Source organism: Pelophylax lessonae (genome assembly GCF_965119305.1).
Source record: "Pelophylax lessonae genome assembly, chromosome: 1".
NCBI lineage: Eukaryota > Metazoa > Chordata > Amphibia > Anura > Ranidae > Pelophylax > Pelophylax lessonae.
The window spans coordinates 463,027,705-463,055,163 of NC_138768.1; the positions used below are offsets into that span (position 1 = coordinate 463,027,705).

General features: G+C 40.6%; 1 protein-coding gene across 1 annotated transcript in view; it reads right to left on the minus strand.

Moving 5' to 3' along the window:
- Positions 1-27,459, minus strand: part of CELF5 (CUGBP Elav-like family member 5) — a 214,126-nt gene that overhangs the window by 117,366 nt on the left and 69,301 nt on the right. Inside the window, exon 2 of the mRNA XM_082244152.1 lies at positions 16,295-16,377. Coding sequence (XP_082100278.1) covers positions 16,295-16,377 — 83 coding nt within the window. The remainder of the gene's footprint in view (positions 1-16,294; positions 16,378-27,459) is intronic.

Genomic DNA, 27,459 nt, shown 5'->3' on the forward strand with positions numbered 1-27,459 from the left:
CTAAATGTGGCAAAGAGTCATATCCCTAAATACTGGGGACAATACTGGCATAATGGCATCCCATCTAAATGCAGCAAAGAGTCATATCCCTAAATACTGGGGACAATACTGGCATAGTGGCATCCCATCTAAATGCAGCAAAGAGTCATATCCCTAAATACTGGGGACAATACTGGCATAGTGGCATCCCATCTAAATGCAGCAAATAGTCATATCCCTAAATACTGGGACCGGCATAGCGGCATCTCATCTAAATGCAGCAAAGAGTCATATCCCTAAATACTGGGGACAATACTGGCATAATGGCATCCCATCTAAATGCAGCAAATAGTCATATCCCTAAATACTGGGACCGGCATAGCGGCATCTCATCTAAATGCAGCAAAGAGTCATATCCCTAAATACTGGGGACAATACTGCCATAGGGGCATCCCATCTAAATGCGACAAAGAGTCGTATCCCTAAATACTGAGGAAAATGTATCACATGACAATCACAGCATCTATACCCACTAACATGAGACTTGGTTATGCAGGTAATATATAAAACTTGAGATAAATGGAATCTTTACAATTATTGATGAGACATAGTTTAACAGACACTCACGTTATTAAGGATATTGATCCCTATCCCAAACTTTTCTTCTTCCATTTAACTTCTATTGTTTCCTCTTTTATTGTTCGGTTTTCCCTTTTTTTTGTATTTATTTATTTATTTATTTATTTATTGCAGTTTGGATGAAGGCTGCCTAAGGGCCCATTTACATGTGTATGCAATGCTCATGCATAGTAAAATTGTATTGCAATGTGTAGTAATACGCCATTTACTGTATATGTGTTGGCGATCTGCATTGGGAATGTTGCTATGGAATAGAAAAGACAAAGTTTGTGAAACATTGCCTTTGAAATATTTACCAACACATGGAAGAAGCAGATTGTGTACAAAATCAGAATCAATGTGAAAATATAAGCCATTAAAACCATTTTATACTATAAAACAGCATCGTGTTTATACATGAAATTTGACATAGTGAAAAATGTTACCATACCTAATACAAACGTAGTTACTTGAACATAAAAGTTGCCACATCAAAGCTGGGGAAATGCCATCCGAATTTTATTGTTTTATCCTGGAATATTTTCTATCAGCTTTTAACATCAACTATTTATATATTCTGTAGGGGTAGATTGCTACCCATTTCCACTGTATTCCCAAGGGACACAATTGGAAAGATGCAGTTTAAAAAAAAATGGGGAAAACATTTTTCCGTATTGCGATCCTGTATCTGATTAATATTTAATAGACTACTAAAACCATAAAGACCTGAAGACGAAGAAAATCTGAAAGTATATGCATACATGATAGCAACTATTTTAAAATATACTTGAACTTTTGGAAAAATGCTTTCTAGTAAAAAAAGATGTCAGTACGGTGTGTGCCTTATTATGCTAACTCATATTTGCAGCTTTTCTGTAAACCCCATCTACGTGCCTCTGGGTCCCTGGAAAGATTCTCATTCAGAAAACTTCATGGCAGTTTCATCTTTTGCTATTCTGTGAATTCCAATCACTTCCTAATTATTAATAAAAGATAGCTAAGTGGGAGGGTCTGCCTGCTACATTACAGAATCAGTCTCTGTGTTGTAATAAGAGAAAAATTATAAGGAAGTCATTTGCATGAACAGGAAATTGCATTCCTGGGGGGAGTTTGGTAAACAGAGTTGCCATGGTTACAAGAAAGCGCTAATTAACTTTGTTTTAGCAGTTTTATTTATTTGAAGATTTTTATCAGAAGGGCCTTTTTAATAACGTTAATTTACAAACTGGCCTGGGTACTAATTATATATTTTATAGGATGGTTTTAAAGAAAAGTAGAATTTTACCGTAACAGTGAAAGAATGTCACACAGCAGAGATTTGCAGCTGGATTCAGCATACATATTACACCCTATTTTTACCAAGTTGGTAATATAGAAGGTTAAAATGGTTGTAAACTTTTTTTTTTTTGGTATCAAAATAAGAAAGGGGATTTATTTCAGAGATAGAGCTATAATCCTGCCACTTTATAAAACCCTGGGCCGGGTCTGTCCAGTTCTGGTCGCCAATCCTCAGAAAGGATGTGCTGGAACTGGAGAGAGTCCAAAGAAGGGCAACTAAACTAATTAAGGGGTTGGAGGGCCTTAATTATGAGGAGCATTTGCAAGCGCCTAATTTATTCTCCCTGGAGAAGAGACGCCTGAGAGGGGACATGATAGCAATTTACAAATACCTCAATGGGGATCCCAGCATAGGAAAAAAAATATTTAGTCTCAAGGAGTGTAAGAGGACACATGGCCACACAATGAGATTAGAGGAGAGGCTGTTTAACCTTAAGCTACGTAAGAGTTTTTTTACTGTAAGGGCAACTCTCTACCCCAATTGGTGGTAACTGCGGGGAGTATGGCTACTTTTAAATGACCCTTGGACTTGCATCTAAAAGATCACAACATTCAGGGTTTTGGGAAATTAATATGTTCACACACCTGCACAGGTTGAACTGGATGCACTGTTGTCTTTATTCAAACTCAACTACTATGTAACTATGTAAAATAACAAACATGCCTATACTTACCTGCTCTGTGCAATACTCTGCTATGGGGGCTAAAGGCAAGTGGTTAAAGTCGCTAAAAATATTCCAGGTGCATTTATTCTCTCTGCAGTGGTCTGAAACACCCAATCAGCAGGAAACGCGCTTATAGCTCTTGCTCTTGGGAGCTCTCAGGAGTGCTGGACCCCTACATTGAGACCAGTGGCGGCTGGTGCTCCATGGGCTGGGGGGGACGGCAGACGGACCACACCATACCCCCCCGGGACCACACCAGCCCGCACACCAACCCCCCCAGATCACACCAGTCCGCACACCATACCCCCCCCCCGTCGATGGCTCACTCACCCTGGACATGTGGGAAGACTGGCAGGCAGCAGCAGCGACGGCTTCCCCCTCAATCTTTTGCATTTCCTGTCTCCTCCTTCCTCCTCCTTGGCCAATGGCATGGCTTCTCTTTTCGTTCAATCAGGAAACGGGTCTCAGTACCCGCTTCCTGGTTGGCCAGGAGGAAACTCTGTGTGACAATAGCGAATATTCATTCGCTATTGTCACACAACTGGGTGGGCTCAGGGTGCAGTGCTCTGCGCCCTGAGCCCACCCTTTTCTGAAGCCTATTAGAGCCTCTGGCTCTAATCACGTGCTAAAAAAAAAAAAACCTCATTGGAATCCATGCATCTGGCGCCCTGGATGTAGATTAGGGGGCTGGACGCATGGATAGGGGGGTGGCGCCCCTGCACCCCCAATGGACGGGCTGCCACTGATTGAGACCACTGCTTCCACACAAAGGTCCTTCTTTGTAGCATGCTGATAGTGCCAAGCTTTTCTACCCAGGCTGTGGCTGCTTTCTAAAGAAAAAAACTGTACAGACCTTGTACAATTGCAAATGTAAAATGTTAGTAAAAAGTGCAGTTATATTCTAACTTCATTCATTCACTCACTTAGAAAATATACTGGCAGGACAAACACTAAATAACAATGATAATAAAAGTGTCACTTCATAGACAGCATTATATGATTGGTAATCATTGCAGTAGGCTTCAGGCCCTGTTCACACCTGAGCGTTTTTCAGCTTGTAAAAGGCTCATCTCTAAAGTCTCAAAACGCCCAACAAGCAAAATCCCATTCATTTCAATTGACCCTGTTCACATTTGAGCGTTTTGTCGCCTGAAGCAAAATGCCCGAAGCTCAAAAAAGTACATGAGCTTCTTTTTTAGCAGATTGCCAGCGTTTTTGTTAGATGTCAATGCCTGCCTTCAAAAACCTGCAAAAAACGCCTGAAAAAAGCCCAAAAAAACACCTGAAAACGATACGCTCAGGTGTGAATGGAGCCTCAGTAAATACCACTACTGTAGAAAATGGTTTGAAGCCCGTGCCATATTTTGACTATTAAATTAAGTTGAAAGATGTATTGCTACATTATTATTATATACGTTTTATATAGCACTGACAAATTACGCAGCGCTTTACAACTTATTGCATCTTTCTTCTGATGAGAGTATTTGACACGACATACATGAACATACTTTAAGTGAACAGCAATACAATTTTATTAAACCTCATCAACTATATTTAGAAGATGTGTTTATTTAACAATAGCTTTCAGTTAAGAATGAGATATTTAAATGTCTGTTATATTGCATTAAGTAACATTCGTAATAAAAGCATCATGATGGTATTATTTGAAAATAGAAGGGACATTATACAATAAACAGACTAGACAACAAATGCTGAGATCAGAGCGAGGATGAATCATTTTATAGGAATCATTAATTAAAAAAAAAAAATTGAGGTTTACCTGTTGTTATCAGTGAAACTGTCTAATAGGCTGTTCACTTTGAAAGGGAAGTTACACTTTACAAGAGAACTATCCCTGGGGCTTAAACCTAGTACACACCACTCGTTTTTTTTTTTCAACCCAGCGGGTTGAATGAAAAAAAAACTGTCAGCTTAGGTCAGAGCCGCTGTACTAACAGTCCGACCTTAGTACAGCGATCTCCCCTGCTGTGCTATTGTATTCTGACAGGGGGACGCCCCCCGCCAGAACACTCTGGTCAGTGCTCCCAGCCATTGACCGGGAGTCAGTCGGCAGACCGTTTGCGGTCATGAGCCTTTGACAGAAGTCAGCCTGCTTATGTCGGACTGGCTGCAATACACCAAGGCCGAATGTCGGCCGGTTTCTATCGAACAGGCCGACATTTGGGCCTTGTGTACTAGGCTTTAGTGAATGAGGTGAAATTTTAATTTGCAAAGAATAATCATATGCAAGAAGCATAAAAAAATAATTGAATGATGGAAGTCAATAGAGCTTCACCTCATTCACTGGTCTGAGGAAAAACTCCCTTGCAAAGTCAACAGTCAATGAGGTAAAGCTTTCCTAAACTTCCATCATCTAGTCATGTACCAGCAAAAATGGAAGGCGGGAGCAAATGACAAAGAACGCGTTTCTCTCATAAAATGTTTGAAAAGCAAGATAGGAACAGGATAAAGCTGGCTATACAGAAAAAGATTTTTGCTCCAAAAATGTATTTCAGAACATTTGTTCGGTTCGCTGATAGTCAATTGGGTTGAATTGGAGATCGTTTTCGACTATAATGAAGTAAAATTGATGGAAATTTCTGTGAATGTGGTTTTTGATAGGAAAAAATGTGTTCATGAGCATCCTGAAATTGAACAAAGCATTCAAAACACTGGCATGGTAATCGAACATAATTTTTCAGGGTTGTCATGTAAAATTTGCAGTCATAATGGTATTTTTGAATGCTCCTTTGAACAATTTTCTGTAGAAACTAGGTGGGGGGAAGGGGGTGTAGTTATTTCAGTAGAGCTCCACATTAAAGTAGAATTCCAGGCTTCACTTCACAAATATTATAAAAAAAACTTAAATTAAGGCCTATAGTATTGATAATCTACCCAATCTTGCCTTTACCAGTGTGGTGTCTGTCAACATAGCCTAAAAAACATGTCACAAAAAAATGTATCCTGTATAGGCACAGGAAAAAAGAGGCTATTACATTGCCAAATAAAGTGGCAAAGGGATACTGTTTGTAAAAAGATATTTGCAATGTAGCTTTATTATTCACAATGGATTACATAATACCTCTTTTTTCCTGTGCCTATACAGGATACATTTTTTTGGGTTCATTTCACAAATAGTTTGCAATTTCCATTACATAACAATGCGGTTGCTGTGTGTTCTGTGGTACATACAGTAAGTTGCGAGGTGTTCCAGCAGCGGTACGGGCGACTTCCCGCCTGCTGGTGAAAATAAAGAGAGTTGGGTTGAGTGCTTATCCACCATTTAGGAGAAGCCTTGTAATTTTATCAATGAATGCAAGGCTTCCTGTGATTGGGAGAGTGGGCAGATGATGTCACAATTTCCACCTTAGCCAGTCACAGGAAGCCTTGTAATCATTGATAAAAACACAAGGCTTCTTTTAAATAAAGAGAATCCCCTAGGGGTGGGACTTTAACAGCTTTATGACCGCCCGCCGCAGTTATACTGCGGCAGGCAGCCGCTCCTGCTCGAACCGCCAAAACTATACGTCGGCCGTGCGCAGGAGGCTAGGCGGCGAGCGCACAGCGCCGGCAGCATGCTCCCGCCCCCGCTCGTCAGTGGGGAAGCCGATGCACGGGTCAGGCGGCTCCGATTGCCACCTGACACCCGCGATCGTTCCCCGCTGAGAGAGAAGAATGGTCAGCTGTTGTAAACACAGCTGACCGTTCTTCTCCCTGGAATGATCACAGAGCGCCTGTGATCCTTCTATATAGGAACACAGGTCTCTATGGTCATTTCAGAAGCCACACCCCCCCACAGTTAGAATCACTCCCCTCGGCTCACATTTAACCCCTTGATCACCCACAATGTTAACCCCTTCCCTGCCAGTGTCATTAATACAGTAGCAGTGCATATTTTTAGCACTGATTACTGTAGTAATGTCCCTGGTCCCCCTCACAAGTGTCAAAAATGTCAGTCAGGGGTCTGATCTGTTCAGGACAAGGTCGCAGTCCCGCAAAAAATCACAGATCGCCACCATTACTAGTAAAAAAAAAACAATAAAAATGGCATAAATCTTTCCGGTAGTTAGTAGATGCAATAACTTTTGCGCAAACCAATCAAAATATGCCTTTTGTGATTTTTTTTTTACAAAAATATGTAGCAGAAAACAAATTGGCCTAAAATGTTAAATTTTTATTTATTTTTTGGGAATGTCATATAGCAGAATGTGGAAAATATTGTTTTATTTCCAGAATTGTCGCTCTTTTTTGTGTTTATAGAGCAAAAAATAAAAGTCGCACAGATGATCAAATACCACTAAAAGAAAGCTCTATTTGTGGGAAAAAAAGGACGTAAATTTCGTTTGGGTACAGCATTGCATGACTGCGCAATTGTCAGTTAAATTCACACAGTGCCAAGTTGAAAAAAGTGGCCTGGTCATTAAGGAAGCAAATCCTTCCGGTCTGAAAGTGGTTAATGGCACCAAAAAGTTTTAGTTAAAGAAAAAACAATTTTATTTGATATACATCCATAAAAGTACAGATACAAAAATATGTAGCAGCATAAATATACAAATATGTTACAACCAAAGACAACGGACATGGAAATATAGGGTGTAACACCATGCGATATATTGGTATGACATCAATCACTCAACGCGTTTCGGGCAGAAAAGCTCCTTCATCAGGGATGTAACTGGAGATGGGAACCTATTGCACTATGATGGTGTATAAACAAAATCCATGTAATGATTAAAACAATACATGAAAAACAAAAACAAAATCCCAGTAGAGTATGTCAATACGTCCCACTCATCAGATGTAATAGAACTATATGGAGACTATATGGAGACACTGGAATATTTAGAAGGGCTATAATGTCGCCAACCACAACGTTTTGGATGCTGAGGTCAAATAAAAGCGCACACCCAAAAGGTATGATCCAGCACAGACAGATGGTGAGTCACCATAGGCAGCAGGAATCCAGGCTTCTGCTGAATGGTGGAGAATCACTCAGACCGACTCTCTTTAATTCCAGCAGCAGACAGAAAGTCGCCTTTACTGCTGCCAGAGCACAACTTTGCCAAATACACAGTATGTAGCTAATGCTACTAATAGTTTTTTTTGTGGGAGGGTGCATGTGATCAGCACAGGGCCAATCAGCACTATCCAGACAGAAAGTCAATGGTCATGCAGCCTCATAGGACAATCAGTGCAGAATGAAAACTCCTCCTACGAGCTTTACTGGTGCTCGGCTGGACACTGATAGAAGTCACAAGACTGCTATATACTGCTGATGAGAAAATGTATTTAGCAGTTTATATTTACTAAAATAATTGCATTACCATGTTCTGTGTACTGTGGGAGACCAGATATAGTGAATGCAGGATCCTGGGTTTAGTAACACTTTACGTTTCAAGCTTTGCACTATTTGTTAAAAGTTCTCTCTTAAAAAGATGCAATGTTTACATTTAATGTCAAAAATGGTATATATGGTGCAAAAGCCAGAGTATTTTGATTAGCTGCCTATCGCAATAGCACATAATTATCCAGATGTAGGGAAATATAATGAATACACATACAGTGTGGACATTTGACAGACTTACAGGTGCAAAAATAATATACAGATAGAAACCTGGATCTGTATGTAGATACTGATGTAGCTAACACATGCAAACAATATTAACTAGATATAAATTATCACAAGCAAAGAGAAACTAACATACTTCAAAGCAAAATATAGATGTGGAGTAAGAGACATTCTAGGGCTAATTTACAGATAGTTCCTCTTCCAAAAGTGTTATACCTGAATGGTTTCACATGTACTGTCACTTTAAGGCTGGCTCCACCCAGGAGTGATGACAAGGGTCAAGGGGCAGAGTGGCCATCTTGGAGACACATGTAGAGATGTATTGATATGCAGAGCTGTCCTGTAATGCATGCTGGAGTGTACAGGGAGTCCTGAATAAACAACCGTTGTTCCAGACCAGAGTCCTGTGTCTCTCACAACACGGAGAATATAACAAAAAGCAGCAACAAATTTGGTTGCTACAGGTCTAGCTTTAGTGCTGGTTCACACTAGTACGACTTGTCAGGCGACTTGGTCAGCCTGACAAGTCGTGCACCGTCGCGGTCCATTGTGTGGTACAGGAACGGTTCTAATAGGAGCGACACAAGTCGCTCCGACTTAGAAAAAGGGTCCTGTACTACTTCGGGGCGACCTGGAGCGACTTGCATAGACATTCATTATATGAAGTCCGTACAAGTCGCGCCGAAGTCACGGTGCACGCGACTTCACAGGTCGCCCCCAAGGTTGTGCTGCTTCAGTGTGAACCGGCACTTAGTTGCGCCCTGCCTTTTATTATCCTGTTTTTGCTACATTTTTATGAACAGACACAGAGGTTAAAAGCAGAACCCTGAGAAGGACAGGGTTGCTGATATAGGGAGAGGTCCATAACAGGTATAAGGCCCTGTTCACACCTGAGCGGTTTTCAGCTTGTAAAACGCTCATCTCTAAAGTCTCAAAACACCCAACAAGCAAAATCCCATTCATTTCAATGGCCCCTGTTCACATATGAGGGTTTTGTTGCCTGAAGCAAAACACCTGATGCTCAAAAAAGTACATGAGCTTCTTTTTTGGCAGATTACAAGCGTTTTTGTTAGATGTAAATGCCTGCCTCCAAACTCCTGCAAACAATGCCTGAAAAACACCTGAAAAAACGCCTGAAAACGATACGCTCAGCTGTGAATGGAGCATAACTGTGTTAGTTAGCTCTCTGCGTCAAACTACAAGTCAAGCATTGCCAAGGTATGACCAGGAATTCTGCAGCCACTAGCAGCTACAGGTATCCTACCTTTCCTAATTCTTCAAGTCCCTTGAGAAAACTTGGGTATGATCGGGTATCTAAGCACAGGCAATGGCACACATCATTGCATCCTTAACAAGGTGGAGTCAAAAAAACTATGGACTACACAAGTATAGAAGGAAGCCAATTTGGGGGATACATTTAATTACTGATGGTTTCATGGAGTTTGTATTTTTAAAGTATATGAGGGAATAAAGTCCCTCTTAACATGATTCTATATATGGATGGAGGGCTTTACCTCCCTCCCAACCACTCAACAATGCACAGACCTCCCGACACTCAAAACTATTTTTTTAGTTCAATCATTTTTATTAGAAAGTTTCATAATAAAATACAACAATACAAGTAGAAAAGAGGAAGAAGAAAAAAATAAGGGGGGGGGGGGGATCATGGGAAAGGGCGAGGAAAAGGCCCAAGTACAGAGAACAGCATTATAAACTGACAGTATCAAAAAGGTCCATGGTGACAGGGGCCATCAGCCGCTGGAAACACAATAATGCAATGTGGGGATATGGGTAAGCATGGTAAAAGCAATCACAGAATGCTCACACCCCTCTCCCCCACCCCACCCACCTCAAACATCCCCGACCTTATACCATCTTAAGAGAAAAGAGAGTAGGGGGGTTGGGGGGACCCACAAACTCAGGCCTGACGGCTGCAATTAACCATCGTCCCTATGGAGGGACCATTAAGGTAACACATTGAGGGGGAAGGAAAAGAAAGATAAAGGAAAGAAAAGAAAGAGAGAGAAGGAGGGATAGGGAAAGAGGGAAAGAGGAGTGGGATGGGGAACACAGAATCAGTGCATAAAAAGCCCAGCTGGCGTAATTAGGGGGGCCACCCCCAGGGGGAGTGCGTGTCCTACCCTATTCCATATCCAGAGAGGCCCAAGAAGCCCAAGAGGTACCAATCAACCCAAGTCAGTCCGGGGGTCTCCCTCCAAATATCGCAGCAATGGGTGCCAAACCTTCTCAAACAGCTTTACCCTATTGACTCAAAACTATTTTAAGAACCTTACTAAGTTGTTAACACTTCCACCTGGCAGCAGTAGGGTTGTCGGATCAAATCCCAACCATGGCACTACCTGCCTGAGTTTGCATGTTCTCCCTGCATTTCCTCTGGGTACTTTGGTTTCCTCCAACACTTCAAAGACATGTTGGTAGGTAAAGCGATATTAAAGGCTGTCATTTTTTTTTTATATAACAAACATGTCATACTTACCTGCGGTGTGCAGTGGTTTTGCACAGAGCAACCCTGATCCTCTTCTTCTCGGGTCCCCCGTCAGCACTCTGTTGAGTCTTCATTGACATGAATGTGCTACATGCATTCAGCACCTGCCAGCTAGGATAGATAAACAAATGGCCTGTACAAGGTGTATGGGCCTCAGTGCCCATTTAAATGAGGCCTAAAGGACCACTAATACACCAATTGTATTCTGATAACTGTATGTGTGGTTATATACTGTATGTGGATTAATATACTAAATACTAATTATAATATTTAGTATATGGAGTCCTTTTTTTATTTCCCATACTTCTCATATTTTCTCCACATTTACCTGAAGGTCATACTGTGCAGCAAAGGTGATGGAGATGGGGTAAACTATAACACTGGAAGGCGTATTGTAGTTTTGCAGCATAAAGATACCGCCATTTCATGCTGGGTCAATATAAACCCAAATGCAGGGTGCTGGAGCAATTGGTGGAAGGCCCCACAGTAATCAAATGAAAGAATATGTTGTCAACACACCCTAATCTTCTGCAAAGTGAACTTATTTATTCATGTTTTTTCAGCATGTCTCACGGCATAATATTCTTTCATTCATTTGGGTGCTTGCAGAAACAATTGTAAGTAACCCTGACATTGCTATAGATTGTCTCAACCCCTGTTGCTGTCACTTTTGTCGCAAAACTTAGTCTGCAGGTACAAGTGGAGTAAAATATAAAAGCTTGTAATGATTAAAAAGGAAATAAATTGACACCAAATAATATCCTTATTTTCCAAAAATAATCTTTACACAATCAAACGTGAGCTCCCAAACCTTTTTTTTATTCTTTCATCTTCATTTGTTTGTAAGGAACAGTTAGTTGTGATCATGCGCACTGCTCTATGCACAGTACTGACCCCATAGTCCACCTTGGAAGCAATCCCACATACAGTGGGACCATGGGGAAAAAATGTAGCCACCCACTAACATGAAAGTCATATCACAACAGCAATAGAGGGCACTTTTTAAAGTTAAGAATATGTACTTGAATAGAATTTGTGATTTTAAACCAGATTTCAGTGTCATTTTAATATATTGAGTACTAATACTACATACAGTATCTATGAGTACACCCCTGACATTTTTGTAAATATTTTATTATATCTTTTCATGTGACAACACTGAAGAAATGACACTTTGCTACAATGTAAAGTAGTGAGTGTACAGCTTGTATAACAGTGTAACTTTGCTGTCCCCTCAAAATAACCCAACACACAGCCATTAATGTCTAAACCGCTGGCAACAAAAGTGAGTACACCCCTAAGTGAACATGTCTAAATTGGGCCCAAAGTGTCAATATTTTGTGTGGCCACCATTATTTTCCAGCACTGCCTTAACCCTCCTGAGACATCCTCCACCTTCCGTTTGAGACTGTCTCACAGATGCTCAATATGATTTAGGTCTGGAGACATGCTTGGCTAGTCCCTCACCTTTACCCTTATCTTCTTTAGCAAGGCAGCGGTCATCTTGGAGGTGTGTTTGAGGTCGTTATCATGTTGGAATACTGCCCTGCGGCCCAGTGTTCAAAGGGAGGGGATCATGCTCTGCTTCAGTATGTCACTGTACATGTTGGCATTCATGGTTCCCTCAATGAACTGTAGCTCCCCAGTGCTGGCAGCACTCATGCAGCCCCAGACCATGACACTCCCGCCACCATGCTTGACTGTAGGCAAGACACACTTGTCTTTGTTCTCCTCACCTGGTTGCCTTCACACACGCTTGACACCATCTGAACCGAATACGTTTATATTGGTCTCATCAGACCGCAGGACATGGTTCCTGTAATCCATGTCCTTAGTCTGATTGTCTTCAGCAAACTGTTTGCGGGCTTTCTTGTGCATCATCTTTAAAAGAGGCTTCCTTCTGGGATGACAGCCATGCAGACCAATTTGGTGCAGTGTGCGGCGTATGGTCTGAGCACTGACAGGCTGACCCCCCACCCCTTAAACCTCTGCAGCAATGCTGGCAGCACTCATTCGTCTATTTCCCAAAGACAACCTCTGGATATGATGCTGAGCACGTGCACTTAACTTCTTTGGTTGACCATGGCGAGGCCTGTTCTGAATGGAACCTGTCCTGGTAAACCGCTATATGGTCTTGGCTTCCCTGCTGCAGCTCAGTTTCAGGGTCTTGGCAATCTTTTTATAGCCTAAGCCATATTTATGTAGAGCAACAATTCTTTTTTTCAGATCCTCAGAGAGTTCTTTGCCATGAGGTGCCATGTTGAACTTCCAGGATCAGTATGAGAGAATGAGAGCGATAACACCAAATTTAACACACCTGCTCCGCATTCACACCTGAGACCCTGTAACACTAATGAGTCACATGACACCAGGGAGGAAAAATGGTTAATTGGGCTCAATGTGTGTATTTTCACTTAGAGGTGTACTCACTTTTGTTGCCAGTGGTTTAGACATTAATGGCTGTGTGTTGAGTTATTTTGAGCTGACAGCAAATTGACACTGTTATACAAGCTGTGAACTCACTACTTTATATTGTAGCAAAGTGCCATTTCTTCAGTGTTGTCACATCCAAAGATATACTAAAATATTTACCAAAATGTGAGGGGTGTACTCACTTTTGTGAGATACCGTTTATTACCTGCATACAGTTACCAGAATACAACACTTTTTTAAAACAGTGGTCAAAAATATACATAATGTAACGCCTGAACCAACTTAGAGATGTTGAAGTCTATGAAAAAAGACTATTTTGTAACTGTGACAATAGACCATTCTGGTTTCGATGGACAAATGATGCATTGTTCATTTTCTCCTTGTCTGTGTCACAGCAAAGTTTTGACATCAGTCACTAGTAGGATATAAGGCCAATTTACCTGTTACATTTTCGTGATTCATACAAAAATAATTGGAGCCCAGCTCCAGCCAAATCTTTTGTATTTCTTTTAGTCTTGGAATAGTAGGGAAGAGTGAGAAACCCTGTCAGCATTTATATGCTGTCTGTGTCCCTAGTGAGATTTCCTCTGACTTACTGCTAAGTCTGGTACTTGTTATATAAACAGGATGTAAGGGGAAACTTCCTCAACGGGGACACAGACAGCAATAACACAGAAGACAGGTTTTAATGCTTCTTCATTCTGCTGGGAAAAACTGTTTTTATCTTTGTTCCTGTCAAACTTAATTCATCCCCGATGCAGTGCTGGGTCCTCTGCCTAGTGTGCAGGTGCTGCAAATTTCACGTGGAGTGCTGACATTGTATCCAATCAGCAACCAAGTGCCAGCCACATAATGCATCACTACACCTAAGCTGAACCCCCTGTGCTTCCAGTGTCTGCTATGCTTTAAAATAATGTATCTTCAAGTGTACGGGACACTTGTGCCCTGTTGTAGGTGACAGGTACATAGATGACATTCTATTATTTTGGATTGCATCAACAGAGACTCTACATGAATTCAAACAGATAATGTTGGTAAACCAATGGCAGGAAATACCATGCTCCATGCCAGCAGTGGTCATCCTAAATTGTGATACTAAGTATTTCTTTTGGTGAGTATCCCACAGTTTTCCACAGCTACACTAAGGATATTAATTTTCAGAGGGAGAACGATGCCCTACATTTGAGCGATGCCCTACATTAAAAGAATGGAGTTTTAAGGATCAAGTGTTGCAGACAGCCTATCCAAGAGGTTTGGAAAATAGCAAGATGGGTTTTTGGAGAAGAGTCAAAGAAAGAACTGAAGATAAATCTTTGAGACTTATCACAAAATTTTCACAGCAACATGAGATTATACAACACATTTTTCCTTGCCATTGGCATAGGTTGTGAGCGCAGATTGTAGGATATGTTCCCCTATAACCTAAAATTACACTTGTCACGTCAATTAGAGATCATCTAACACATAATCAATTTTCTTTCTAAGTTTGTATGTGAAAGTAATATTCACAATTATTATATTATATTATTTGGTAATTCTGGTCTACTGGCTCACCTATTCTATTCAAAACTCTATTAAAAAAAATGTTTTGCCTAATAAAGTGGTAGTAAAGTCCACTTTTGAACTTGTACCTACAGGTAAGCCTATAACAAAGCTTAACTGTAGGTACAGTGAATATCTCCTAAACTTGCACTGTTTAGGTGACATTTACACAGATGCAGCCAGTAACGTCACCGGTGCATACACTCTGAAAAGACGACATACCCGCGCCGTACCTTCAGAGCTCTATGCTGGAGCCGTGACTCCCGCGCGCATGGGTGGAAGTGATGTCATCTCGGCTCAGCCATTTATACAGCCGAAGTGGTCAGGCCTCTTGATAGCCTTAAAATTTAACTACAGACATGCGTGACCAAATATGACTAGGTTTATTTATGCCTGATTTTTTTTTTTTTGCATCATTTAAATATACAATTTTAGTACAAAGTACATATAAACATCATAGTGCAACCTAAAACAGGACATGACAATTAGAAGCAAAAATCTTTTACAGTTTAAAAATGGCATTGTAGGTGTCAACATCCCAGGGAAATATGCTAAGAAAAAAAAATGGAAAGGATACCATACCTTGCATTACAGACATAATAAAGAACATAAAAGCAGGAGAAAAGGATAGTCTGCATTGCTAAGAGGAACTAAACATGTTTGATTTCCAATTCTCTAACCTACACTAGAAAGCTGTAAGTATGAAACTGTCTGTTAGCAAAAGCAAGCATCCTTTGAGCCATCGAGTTTATACAAATGAGCTTAGTTTTTCCGCACCCACCACATCTGTTTGCCTACATCTGTTTGCACTAACGCAGGCTCCTGCACCAACCCAATATACTGGTCAAAACAGTCCTGGGATCAGTGTTTCTGCAACAAGCATCAAGGGTGACAGAGGGAATTATAAGAAAAGCTCATTTTAATTTATGTAATATGGCTAAAAACACATTTGCTTGTAAATTGCAGCTGACATTTCTTCCAATTCTGGTATTTTCTCACCTACAAAAGCCTGATAAAGGTTATGATACCCCTTAAGCTAATAAAGAAGAAACTTTCCATTGAACAACGTGTACAGAAAATGAGCTAAGTGTCAAAGCTGATTAATGCGTTTTATGGATAGATAAACCTCATATACTGTTGTTTACAAAGGGTGCTTATGAACAATCTGTATTTTTTTCCAGAATGAAATACAGTCAAAGAAAAATATTTTCAACAAATTCATTGTATCATTTTCTTGCAATTCCAATGGGAAGTAGTTCCATTAATCCAGCAACCTTTGTGCAACCCATTTATTTTTCAGCTCTTTCTTGAAACTGCAACCATTCAATACGAGCTATATAGTACATATCACTTTCCTCCTATGACACGCTCGGTTGAACACCTTAATGTTTTAGAAAATGTTCTGTTCACATGAAATCTTTGAATAGTAGCCCAGCATTCTATACATTTCTATGGAAACACAACCATTATGTAAATGATACAGAAGACCCCCACATAAATGGAAGCCATTTAAACACATTCTGTTTTTTTGTATATACAGTATATATATCATATGTACTGTATCTGTAATCGAGACCCCCTCCCCCCCTCCTCCTATGAATTCTGTATATCAACTTTTTCACAACATTAGAACATTCTACTCACCCCAGGAAGTGTCTTCTGCTCATGAAGGGCTGTTTGTGCTTTGATGGCAGAGTCTCTGGCACAGTATGTGAGGAAGGCACAACCTGGAGAAGAAAAGACACAGACATGTAAAAAAAAAAAAAAAAAAAAAATATATATATATATATATATATATATATATATATATATATATATATATATATATATATATATATACACACACAGATTCCTACAAAAAGAAAAGTTTTTCTTAATTTTTTATCTGAAACTGTTACTTGTTTCTTATCTGGATAGCCTGTCAGTAAAAACACTTTCTGTTGTTTCTGCCGTGTGTGCTCTTTCAGTTGGCCATTGAGTTGCCTACCAGATCTATCAGATAGGTAGTCTAATGGTCAACTAAGAGAATCTTTGTGGCAGGTTCGACACTGTCAGTGCTTTTTTTAAAGTAAAGACAAGGCTCTCCAGGGACGAAACATGTAACAGGTTCACAAAAAAACAATTTGCTTAACAAAACTGTATACCATGAGGTAAGATTCCAAATATACTGAAAAATAGATTCTGAGCTTTATATACACTTTAAAAGACTTTATATAGCAGACTCTTAGTTCTTGTACATGTATATCAACAAGGTAAGTCTAAATGTGTAGGTTTCCTAAGAAAAGGAGAATATCATAACTCATATAAAGTACAGAAGCAGTCCATACATGCAATGCAGGAATAGCTACCACATTTTAAAAGCTAAATATAACCAATTAAAATCTGGTTTCTGAGGCAAGGATGGCATGGCCAACATCTGTAGAATAGGGAGAGTCAGGAAGGCCTGAAAAGTCAGTAGTAGAGTGGGAGTAGTTTGGTGCTTCACTATAACTGGTCCTATTCATCCGCATTAAGTGGGATCTGTTATGAGCAGCTAAAAGCTTTTGGGATGAAAGCAACAGGCATATACTATAAGCAGGGTTCTACTGCTGAATGACTGCAAAATGCCTCGTAGCATCATTGAAATAAATATGAAAGCACTCCCCAAATACATTTTGTTTTAGAATTCTTGTACTATGTTGAAAAAGTATGGAAAACGTAAACATGTGTGACACTAAGATCTTTTTACACCACCATACATTAATACAAATATATAATATGATAATAGAGTATAATGTAAATAATGGCTAAAAGTATCATGCAAAATGGTTTAATATGAAAGTTTTATGCACAGGGTTTTTGATAAAAGAAACCAAGCAAAAAAAGCAATATACCCAGAATAGTGCAGTAATGGATAAGTGAAACCCAGGAATAGTAAGGTCGTAAGAATAGACTCTTTGGCACTACATCTAACCCCTTCTTCGAGAAGGACTTTACTGAAGAAGAGGTTAGATGCTAGTTATCCACGTGTAACATCTAATATAACCCATTATTTGACATGGCAGCTAAATTACCGGTACTTCTTGAAATAAAATTAAGCTTGTATGTTTCTGCACATGGCACTGCATATGGCTTAACACATTAATAATATTGCTTTTTTGGTTCCATTTTATTTAATTGGTTTATATTTTGTTGGTATAGTACTTTAAAATAAACAGCCTTGTCCCCTGTAATGTATATCCTTGCCCTCTTTAACTACACAAATACTTAAGGTAAATCTACCAGTTGCCAGTTCTTATTGTGTGTGTTCATAGTTGCCAGTTAACGCAGTGTCCACTATGGCTAAAGTCTTTTAGAAATGTTCCTGGGCCTTTTCTTTTTTTTAAAGTACCCCTTCCCTATTAAGTGGTCAAAAGCAACAGCCAAAAAGCAGCATAGGCAACCCTGGCTGTCTTTACATACAAGTGTCTTCAGTGGTCTGGAACCCTGAAACCCAAGTATTTCTGATACAGAACACTCAACTCTCCCTGACAAAGTTGAAGGCTGCCCTGCCACTCCCTATCTAATTTTCCCTACAAATAATGGGAGACTACAGTCTCCATTAGGAGCTTCAGAAGGTGTGCCTACCTTTAAATTATGGATGGCTACAGTCTCCAAAAAAGAGCTGAGGAAGGCAAGTCTTTTAAAATATAGATGGCTACAGTCTCCAATAAGCATCTGCAGAAGACTGAGACACACATTACACACACACAAGCTAAGATTAGTACATGGCAGTATTTAGCACCTCTCTGTTCACACAAGTCTTGGCTGCAACAAATAAACATGGTCTAATCTCCTCGACATATGAAATGCTGTTACAACAGACTACTCAGAGTAGGAGGCTCAACTGTACAGAGGGATGTCAAGTAGATGTAGGCCCCATTTCTGATTCTGACAAGTGGACAAATATTTTAAGTGATGTATTGCAAGTCTCGCTTTCTCTGACACAAAATCTCATTAAGCTCTTTGTTATACATAGAACCTATCATACCCCCCAAAACTCTTCAAGTGGCATAGAAAAGACTTTCCTAATTACCCAAAATGTAATATGGAGACAGGCACTTTAACGCATATGTTGTAGAGATGTCCTAAATTGTTTACATACTGGAACTCAGCCATGGGAACGATTTTCCTGTATACCAAATTTCCCCACTTCTAGACCTGAGAATCTGTGTTGAGGAAGCCTTTACACCATCTAGCTATATTGGCATTCTTAGGTTGCTTTACACAGCTCGCAAATTGATAGCACAAAAATGGCATGCAATGCAAGAAATGTTGATATAATTGGTTAATACCCTTTTACTGTGGGGGAAAAAAACCTGTATATCAACATAGGAACTGTACCAAAGAAATGTAATAAAACATGGGATAATTGGATAAGGGACACAACTGATTCTGAGTAGATAGCATAGGCGTGCACACACCCTCCCCTGTCCAGGGGTCGGCAAGGTGTCCGCACATGGACACTGGTGTTCGTGAGCGGTCCTTGCCGGGTCGGTCGCACCACCACTGACTTTTTTCAGTCAACTCTCACTGTCTCTGAGACTCCCTGAAATGTCAGTTACAGACACCCTTTCACTGAAAAAAATCCACAGGTTATAGTGTCTGTGTGTGTGTGTATATACTGTGTGTGTGTGTGTGTGCGCGTATACTGTGTGTGTGTATATACTGTGTGTGTGTGTGTATATACTGTGTGTGTGTGTGTGTGTATACTGTGTGTGTGTATATACTGTGTGTGTGTATATATACTGTGTGTGTGTGTGTATATACTGTGTGTGTGTGTGTGTGTGTGTGTGTGTATATACTGTGTGTGTGTGTGTGTATATATATATATACTGTGTGTGTGTGTGTGTGTGTGTGTGTGTGTGTGTGTATATATACTGTGTGTGTGTGTGTATACTGTGTTTGTGTGTGTGTGTATACACTGTGCATTTTTGAGCTTTGGTTTGAGGTGCACACCCTAATGCCATAGGCTGCGCACGCCTATGGTAGATAGTTAACCTGAGGTACAGTATATGTGATGCTGGCCTCTTGTTTATGCTACTCACAAGGTTGTAACTGGTCAATTCTCTTCAAAACTTTTTAAAACCTTGTTACCTTCCGCCTTTCCTATAGTAACTCTCCTTGACAGAGATTCTACCAATTCCTGTATTTATAGACATAAATATATCAGCAGTAATTGGGATATGAGGGGCTAAAAGTCTTTGGTTGTTGCTATACTGGATAGAGGCTGGTATGATGGATTTATGAATAAGAGGTTGCCCATTTAATGTTTTCTAAACTGTATACTATGTTTTACAGTGAAGATGCAAATGTTATCTAAGTGGTTGTTTCTGCCATACCTCATATATGTCAAGTGAAAACAACATTGGAATTTGAATATACTGCCTGGGAAAATGCTGAGGCGATGTATTGTGTTGCGTTTGTGTTTCATTGTATTGTGATAATATTATTGCAATAAAATGTGATTTAATAAAAAAAAAAAAACAACTGCAAAAGCCAGTCCACTTTTCAATTATGGATGGCATCGCTCTCTCAGGAAAAAATTGAAATATCCTTTTAAAGTGTGTATACAGGGCTTTTTTTCAGCGGGAACGAAGGGGAACGCAGTTCTGGCACCTCCAGCACTGAATTTATGTAATGGCATTGGGTGCTGGGGGTGTGCTGGAGGGCTTTTTGATGCTTGCTGCTGAGGGATCTATTGTTGTTGGAGAAGTCTATTGTTACGGGGGGGGGGGGGGCAATTGTTGCTGATAGGAATCCACTGTTGAAAGAGAGATCTATTGTTTCTGGCTGTTGGAAGGTATATTGATGCTGGCTGATGAGAGAGAGGGTTCTTTCTCCTGGGAGGTTTGTTGTTACTGGGGGCATTTATAGTTGCTGGGGGGGGGGGTGTTGCAAGGGGCCTTTATTGTTGCTGGCGGGGGTCTATTGTTGTCAGCAACAATAGCACCACAAAATTATATTTGGTTCTGTAGCCTCTAAATGAGGTGGTACTGGGAGGTGGATAGGGGGTGGAACAAAGGGATGGTGCTTGGAGGTGAGTAGGGGGCGGAGACAAGGGGTGACTCAGAAGAGAGGAGTCCCTGCACCTATTCTCTGAGAAAAAAGCCCTGTGTGTGTATATATATAGATATATATCTATATATATAGATATATAGATATATATCTATATATATATATATATATATACATACACACACATACTTTTATAATACTATAAATATAAGAGATTAGTAATACAGTGCCCTAAAAAAGTATTCATACCCCTTGAAATTTCCCACAATTTGTCATGTTACAACCAAAAACGGAAATGTATTTTATTGGGATTTTATGTGATAGACCGACACAAAGTGTCACATAATTGTGAAATGGAAGGAAAACAATAATTGTTTTTCAAAATGTTTTACAAATAAATATCTGAAAAGTGTGGCGTGATTTGTATTCAGCCACCCTGAGTCAACACTTTGTAGCATTTACAGCTGCAAGTCTTTTTGGGGATGTCTCTACAAGTTTTGCATATCTAAAGAGTGAAATTTCTGCCCATTCTTCTTTTCAAAATATCGTAATCTCTGTCAGATTGGATAGAGAGCGTCTGTGCACAGCGATTTTCAAGTCTTGCCAGAAAATCTCTATTGGATTTAGGTCAGGACTTTGACTGGGCCATTCATGAATATGCTTTGATCTAAACCATTCCACTGTAGCTCTGGCTGCATGTTTAGGGTCGTTGTCCTGCTGGAAGGTGAACCTCCACCCCAGTCTCAAGTCTTTTGCAGACTAACAGGTTTTCTTCTAAGATTGCCCTGTATTTAGCTCCATTGATCTTCCCATCAACTCTGACCAGCTTCCCTGTCCCTACTGAAGAAAAGCATCCCCACAACATGATGGTGCCACAACCATGTTTCACCGTGGTGCATTCAGGGTGATGAGCAGTGTTAGTTTTCCACCACAAACAGCTTTTTGATTTTACGCATAAAGTTCAATTTTGGTCTCATCTGACCAGAGCACCTTTCTTACAACAAAGGCTTTCTTCTTGCCACTCTTCCCTAAAGGCCAGATTTGTGGAGTGCGTGACTAATAGTTGTCCTGTGGACAGATTCTCCCACCTGAGTTGTGGCTCTCTGCAGCTCCACCAGAGTTACCATGGGTCACTTGGCTGCTTCTCTGATTAATGCTCTCCTTGCCCAGCCTGTCAGTTTAAGTGAACGGCCATGTCAGTAGATTTGCAGTTATACCATATTCTTTCCATTTTTGGATGATGGATTGAACAGTACTCTGTGAGATGTTCAAAGCTTGGAATATTTTTTTTATACCCTAACCCTGCTTTAAACGTTTCCACAACTTTATCCCTGACCTATCTGGTGTGTTTCTTGGCCTTCATGATGCGATTTGTTCACTAAGGTTCTCTAACAAACCTCTGAGGATTTCACAGAACAGCTGTATTTATACTGAGATTAAATTAAACACAGGTGGACTCTATTTACTAAATTTGACTTTTGAAGGTAATTGGTTCTACTATATTTAGTTACGGGTATCAGAGTAAAGGGGGATGAATACAAATGCAAACCACAATTTTCAGATATTTATTAGTAAAACATTTTGAAAATCATTTATCATTTTCCTTCCACTTCATAATTATGTGTCACTTTGTGTTGGTCTATCACATAAAATCCCAATAAAATACATTTAGGATTTTAATTGTAACATGACAAAATGTGGAAAATTTCAAGGGGTATGAATACTTCTTCAGAGTACTGTAGATTAGTTATATAATAATATAATTTCATACAAAAGTACAGGTCTATGTATAAGAGGTTTAAAAATATTTATAGACATGGGAGGTGATTTCACTAAGGCAAGTTAGTTTTATAAGGATTTAGAAAATAGCTGCCATTTCCTTTCTAAGTACTGGTAATCACAAATTGGAGTCATGTGACTCTGGTTCATTCATTTTTTATTATATAGATTTGATATACAGCTATTTTGCTGTGGGTATAGTGATTTTTAAAATATATGTAAAGCCAAAAATGTTTTCCTCGGTTTTAAATTGAGTATCAACGTGTAAAAACCTCTAATTATATATTTTTTGCTGCCTTTGTCCTGCTGGGGAGATTTCCCTTAATTTCCTGTTTTGGAGATGCACCCTAAAACAAGAGGGAATATCTATGAAGAATAGGTTCATCTTTCATAACATAGTACATGGCACTAAATCTGCAGCCCCTGCACCCCCTAAACCCCCATTTTGACAGTGGGCGGGGATCTTCTCCCTGCACCCCCTGTCACAATTTAAAAAGAGCATGGCCAAGCGGAGTTCTGCCCCCCTACTCCCCTTCCCCTTCCCAGGGACATTATTCATTTACAGTGTTCTGTGAATGAGAGAACTACAACCACTGTCATCCATTGCAGCTGACAGCTTGTAGTTCTCAATGAACTACAAAGGTGCTTGTGAGCGTTTTAGTAGTTCATTGATTCTTTCTGCCATTCAGTAACTGCCTGCTTAGTATGGGCATACAGCTACATTGACAGTCTGCAGGAGCCTGACACTGCACCTGTGATCTGCTGATCATGGGTGCCATGTATATTTCACTAAATCAGCAGCATCTACTAATAAAAAAAAAAAGTAAAATGCACACTTTTTTTTCCTGCAAAAATATGTCTATTATATATTTTCTTTTTAAAAAAGGTGAACTTTTTGTGACAGACCCAACTAGGACAGGGACTTTTGGAGGGGACTAGGGGCTAGCCTTCTACCCACTTATTATGGCCCAAGGAGGAGACTGGGGATTTTGTCTGCTTCTTCCGGTCAGAGCATGGAAAAGAGCTCAGTTCAGCCTCTGATACCATGAAGAGAGCAGATCATTCTCTAATGATGGACAACGTCATGATGAACGCTGAGAGCGAGGCTTGGATTCATTCTCTGAGTAAGGACAATAAAGCTTCCCTTGTGTGGATGGAAAGGTGTAATATTAATCTTGTACAGGTTAATGGTCAGAGGAAATATGGTGGCCCTTCTGCAGGCTGGGTTGGAGAAGCTCCTCCACTTGGGACAGAAATATTTATCAATAATCTCCCACAAGAAATCAATGAAGATAAATGAATTCCACTTTTTCAGACTTTTTCAGACTGCTGGAACATTGTATGAGTTTTGTCTTATGATGAGTTGCCTAGTGGACAGATTAAAAAGTGAAAGCTGTTTTTTGAGATCTGGACAGCTAGGTCTTCTTTCTAGGGAACTGGTGCCGAGCTGTCTGGATGGGCACTGACCTGAGTCACCTAGGCTTGTCTAGGTGACTAGTTGTTAATGAGCTTACTGTTAAATTAAAGTGGAGTTCCAGACACAAAAACATTTTTTCAATGAACATACCCCCAGGACAGTCAGGGCTAGTACATTCCACAATGGCTAGCCTCTGATCTGTCCCGGTTTGCACTTACCTGCAAGAAGAAATACTCACTTTTAAAATTTCTTCTCCAGCGTTGCCATCTCTGATGTGGGCAGCTGAAGCCAGTGCGATCCTCTTCTGCGTCCTCTTCCTTGTCTTCTTCTCCCAGAATGCGCCTGCACCGGCCCCTCTCGTCACTTCCGGTGCGGCGGCCGCATTCCTCCACAGCTTCTGGGCATGCCCAGAAGCTGTTTAGCAAGGAATGCGGCGGCGCACCGGAAGTGACGAGGGGGCCGGTGCAGGCACATTGATTCCTGGGAGCGATGACGTTCAGCTTCCAGGAATCATTGCAAACCGGAAGTGACGGTGCGGGCCGCGGCCGCCGAGGGAGGAAGTGGAAGAAAGGTGAGTATATCTTTCTACAATAACAAGGTAAGTAAAAAAAAAAAGAAAAAATCCTAACTATCCATTTCTGTTTCAGGTGAGGAAAAGCAAGCGGATGGCCACAAAATCGATCATGTCGATTTTGTGGCCGGAACTCCGCTTTAAGAACACGTTTAGTTGTTAGCTGTCCGTTGGATTGTTATTTGTCATGCTAATATCCCCAAGAGGGGAAATGTCCTCTGGGGGTTGTGTCTGAGTTTTAATAAAAAGTAATTCCTTTGGTTTTTACCTCAACAGCATGTCTGTGTACGATGCTTGGAGTAAAAGACTGATATTAGATATCGGTCTGCTGGAAGGGTTTGGAAGACAGGAGGCACTGTTTGGCGGAAGCATCCAGGCGGGGTTCCAGGTGATCCGTCAAACAAGTGAGAATTCCCATCTTAGAGAGTTGTCTTTGAATCATTTCCTAATTGGAGGATTTTCCCTCTCTTTTTGCACTAGTGACAGCTCAAAAATATTGGATTTCCCATCACTTTCTGCCTCAGTGATAATGGTCACCAGGACAGACAGAGATGATAAATCTCCCCAGAGAGAGCACAGAAAGCAATACAAATCTGAGTGAATCTGACCCTTTCCCACTCTATCCAAAATTAAAAAAATATTACCTTTACATTCATTTTCAAAGCATGCCTTGGTTTACCAATAAGCTCAACTGTGGCAACAAGAGTCTCACTTACACACCACATCTCTTTATAGTTACTCATCTATATAACAGGCCCCCAGAACATGCAGGCAAGAGAAGCTTTATCAAGAGCATTTACTTGGTAAAGATGGGCTTTCTTTTTAAGGTTTTTTTTTTTTAGAGATCTGGATTCTTTTTTCTCAGACTGTAATGTTGTCAAGTATAATATTAATATCATGGTAGTTTAACATGCCTGTATGTGGGGAGGTAAGTATATAAAATTGTTAAAATCATTGCAGGACCCTCAAGCTCTTAAGCCATGATAAATTAACACTGCATACTTATTGCTTTCATAACAAAATGATAGAGGTGCTAAAACCGTATACACATTCATTTTATTCAAAATAATTTGCCATATGTGATTGCTGCTCAGATAAATCATTATGGAGCTACACAGAAATTGTCCCCCTGTGCTTCCCTGTAGTACTTGGATGATCTGCTATGGCTACAGTTACGCCTGTGGCTGTGAGGGTGAAAGATTATAAATGCGTTTACAGCTGCACTGTAACAAACCAGTTCTAGTAGAATGGAATGTAGCTGTTATCTTTTGCATATATGAAGAAAACTTTAGTCTTTTATTAATTAAAGCCCAATTAAAGTTTCATTTTAAATCAGCTTCATAAGGTATACTAAAAAAAAAAAAAGTGTGCAAAACCTTAAAAGGCGCTTTTCCACTGCATGGAACCGAACAGTTTGGCTCGCTTTTGTGCTTTTCCACTGCTGGTACCGCATGGTATAGTGTAGGAACAGTTCGGTACGGTACGGTATGGCATCTCTTTTCCACTGCATGGAACCGAACGGTACGGCGCTCAAAAACAGTACCACCTCGATTGTGGTTCCAACAGGTACCAAACCCGGTACCATATCCCACAATCCTTTGCATGTAGTCACTACTAGCCACTGATTGGTCAGAGAATCCCACCCACCCCGTTGTTATCCCACTTAACTTTAGTACTACTTTAGTGGAAAAGCAAACCATACCGTACCGTACCGAACCGTTCCAACACCGTACCATGCGGTACCAGCAGTGGAAAAGCAAACCGGGCCAAGCAGGGCCAAGCAGGGCCGATTAGAGCCGAGCCGGTACTTGCAGTGGAAAAGTTCCAAAAGTTTGTTTTCTTTAAAGAGCAGCGGCAGCCTAAGCAGAAAAGTCTGTGTCCTGCCAGCACGCTGTAGAGAAGGACCCTTGCTATTAGTGTGAAAACAGCGGTCTCTGCAAAGGTCCTACATGCCCATGAGTCAGACCTATAACTCTGTCATTAGCCAAAGCGTGTGCTCCGTAACATCTCTAAAATATGCTCATTTTAAACCAATGAAACTACCAAGCAACTCATTCACTCCCTTGTTATCTTTCGCCCTGACTACTGCAAGTCCCTCCTCATAGGCCTACATCTATGTAGGCTATCCTGCCTTCAGTCTATCATGAATGCTCCTGCTAGACTCATCTAGCTTACCAACCGCTCAGTGTCTGCCATACCTCTGTGCAAATCCCTCCACTGGCTTCCAATTGCCCAATGAATAAAAGTCAAAATACTAACAACAACATATAAGCAGGATCACCAATCCTTTCTCAATATGTCACCCAAACTGTCTTTTCTGCTCCTCCCAAAACCTTCTGCTCTCTAGCTCCCTTGTATTCTGTGTTCTTGCTCATCTCCAGGGCTTCTCCAGAGTCTTTCCCATCCTCAGAAACTCTCTACCCCATTCTGTCTGTCTATCTCCTATTCTGTCCATTTTTGACTCATCTCTACAGTGAAGCCTATCCTGCCTCCACCTAAGTGAAGTCTATTTGCCTTTATTAACCACTTGCCGCCCAGCCGCACCTACTTATGTTGCGGCAGGTCGGCTCTATCATGAGAAACGACGTACCTGTACGTCAATTCGCGGGACAGCTAGTGGGGACGCGTGCTGCTGGGGATCACCCGTGATCGCTCCCCTTGGAGACAGAAAGGCGGCCTGCCGATGTAAACACGGCAGACCGCTGTTCTGTCAGTAAGGAACACAGGGATCCTGCGTTCCTCCTATTTAGTAACACAGGTCTCTGTGTTCATCCAGCAAGCCCATTCCCCCCCCACCCATAGTTAGAAATCACCTCCTAGGGACACATTTAAACCTATGATCACCCTTGGTGTTAACCCCTTCCCTGCCAGTTTCATTAGTACAGTAACAGTGCATATTTTTAGCAAAATGTCAGTTAGGTGTCCAATCTGTCCGCTGCAATGTCGCAGTCTTGCTAAAAATTGTTGATCGCTGCCATTACCAGCAAAAACATAAAATATAAAAAA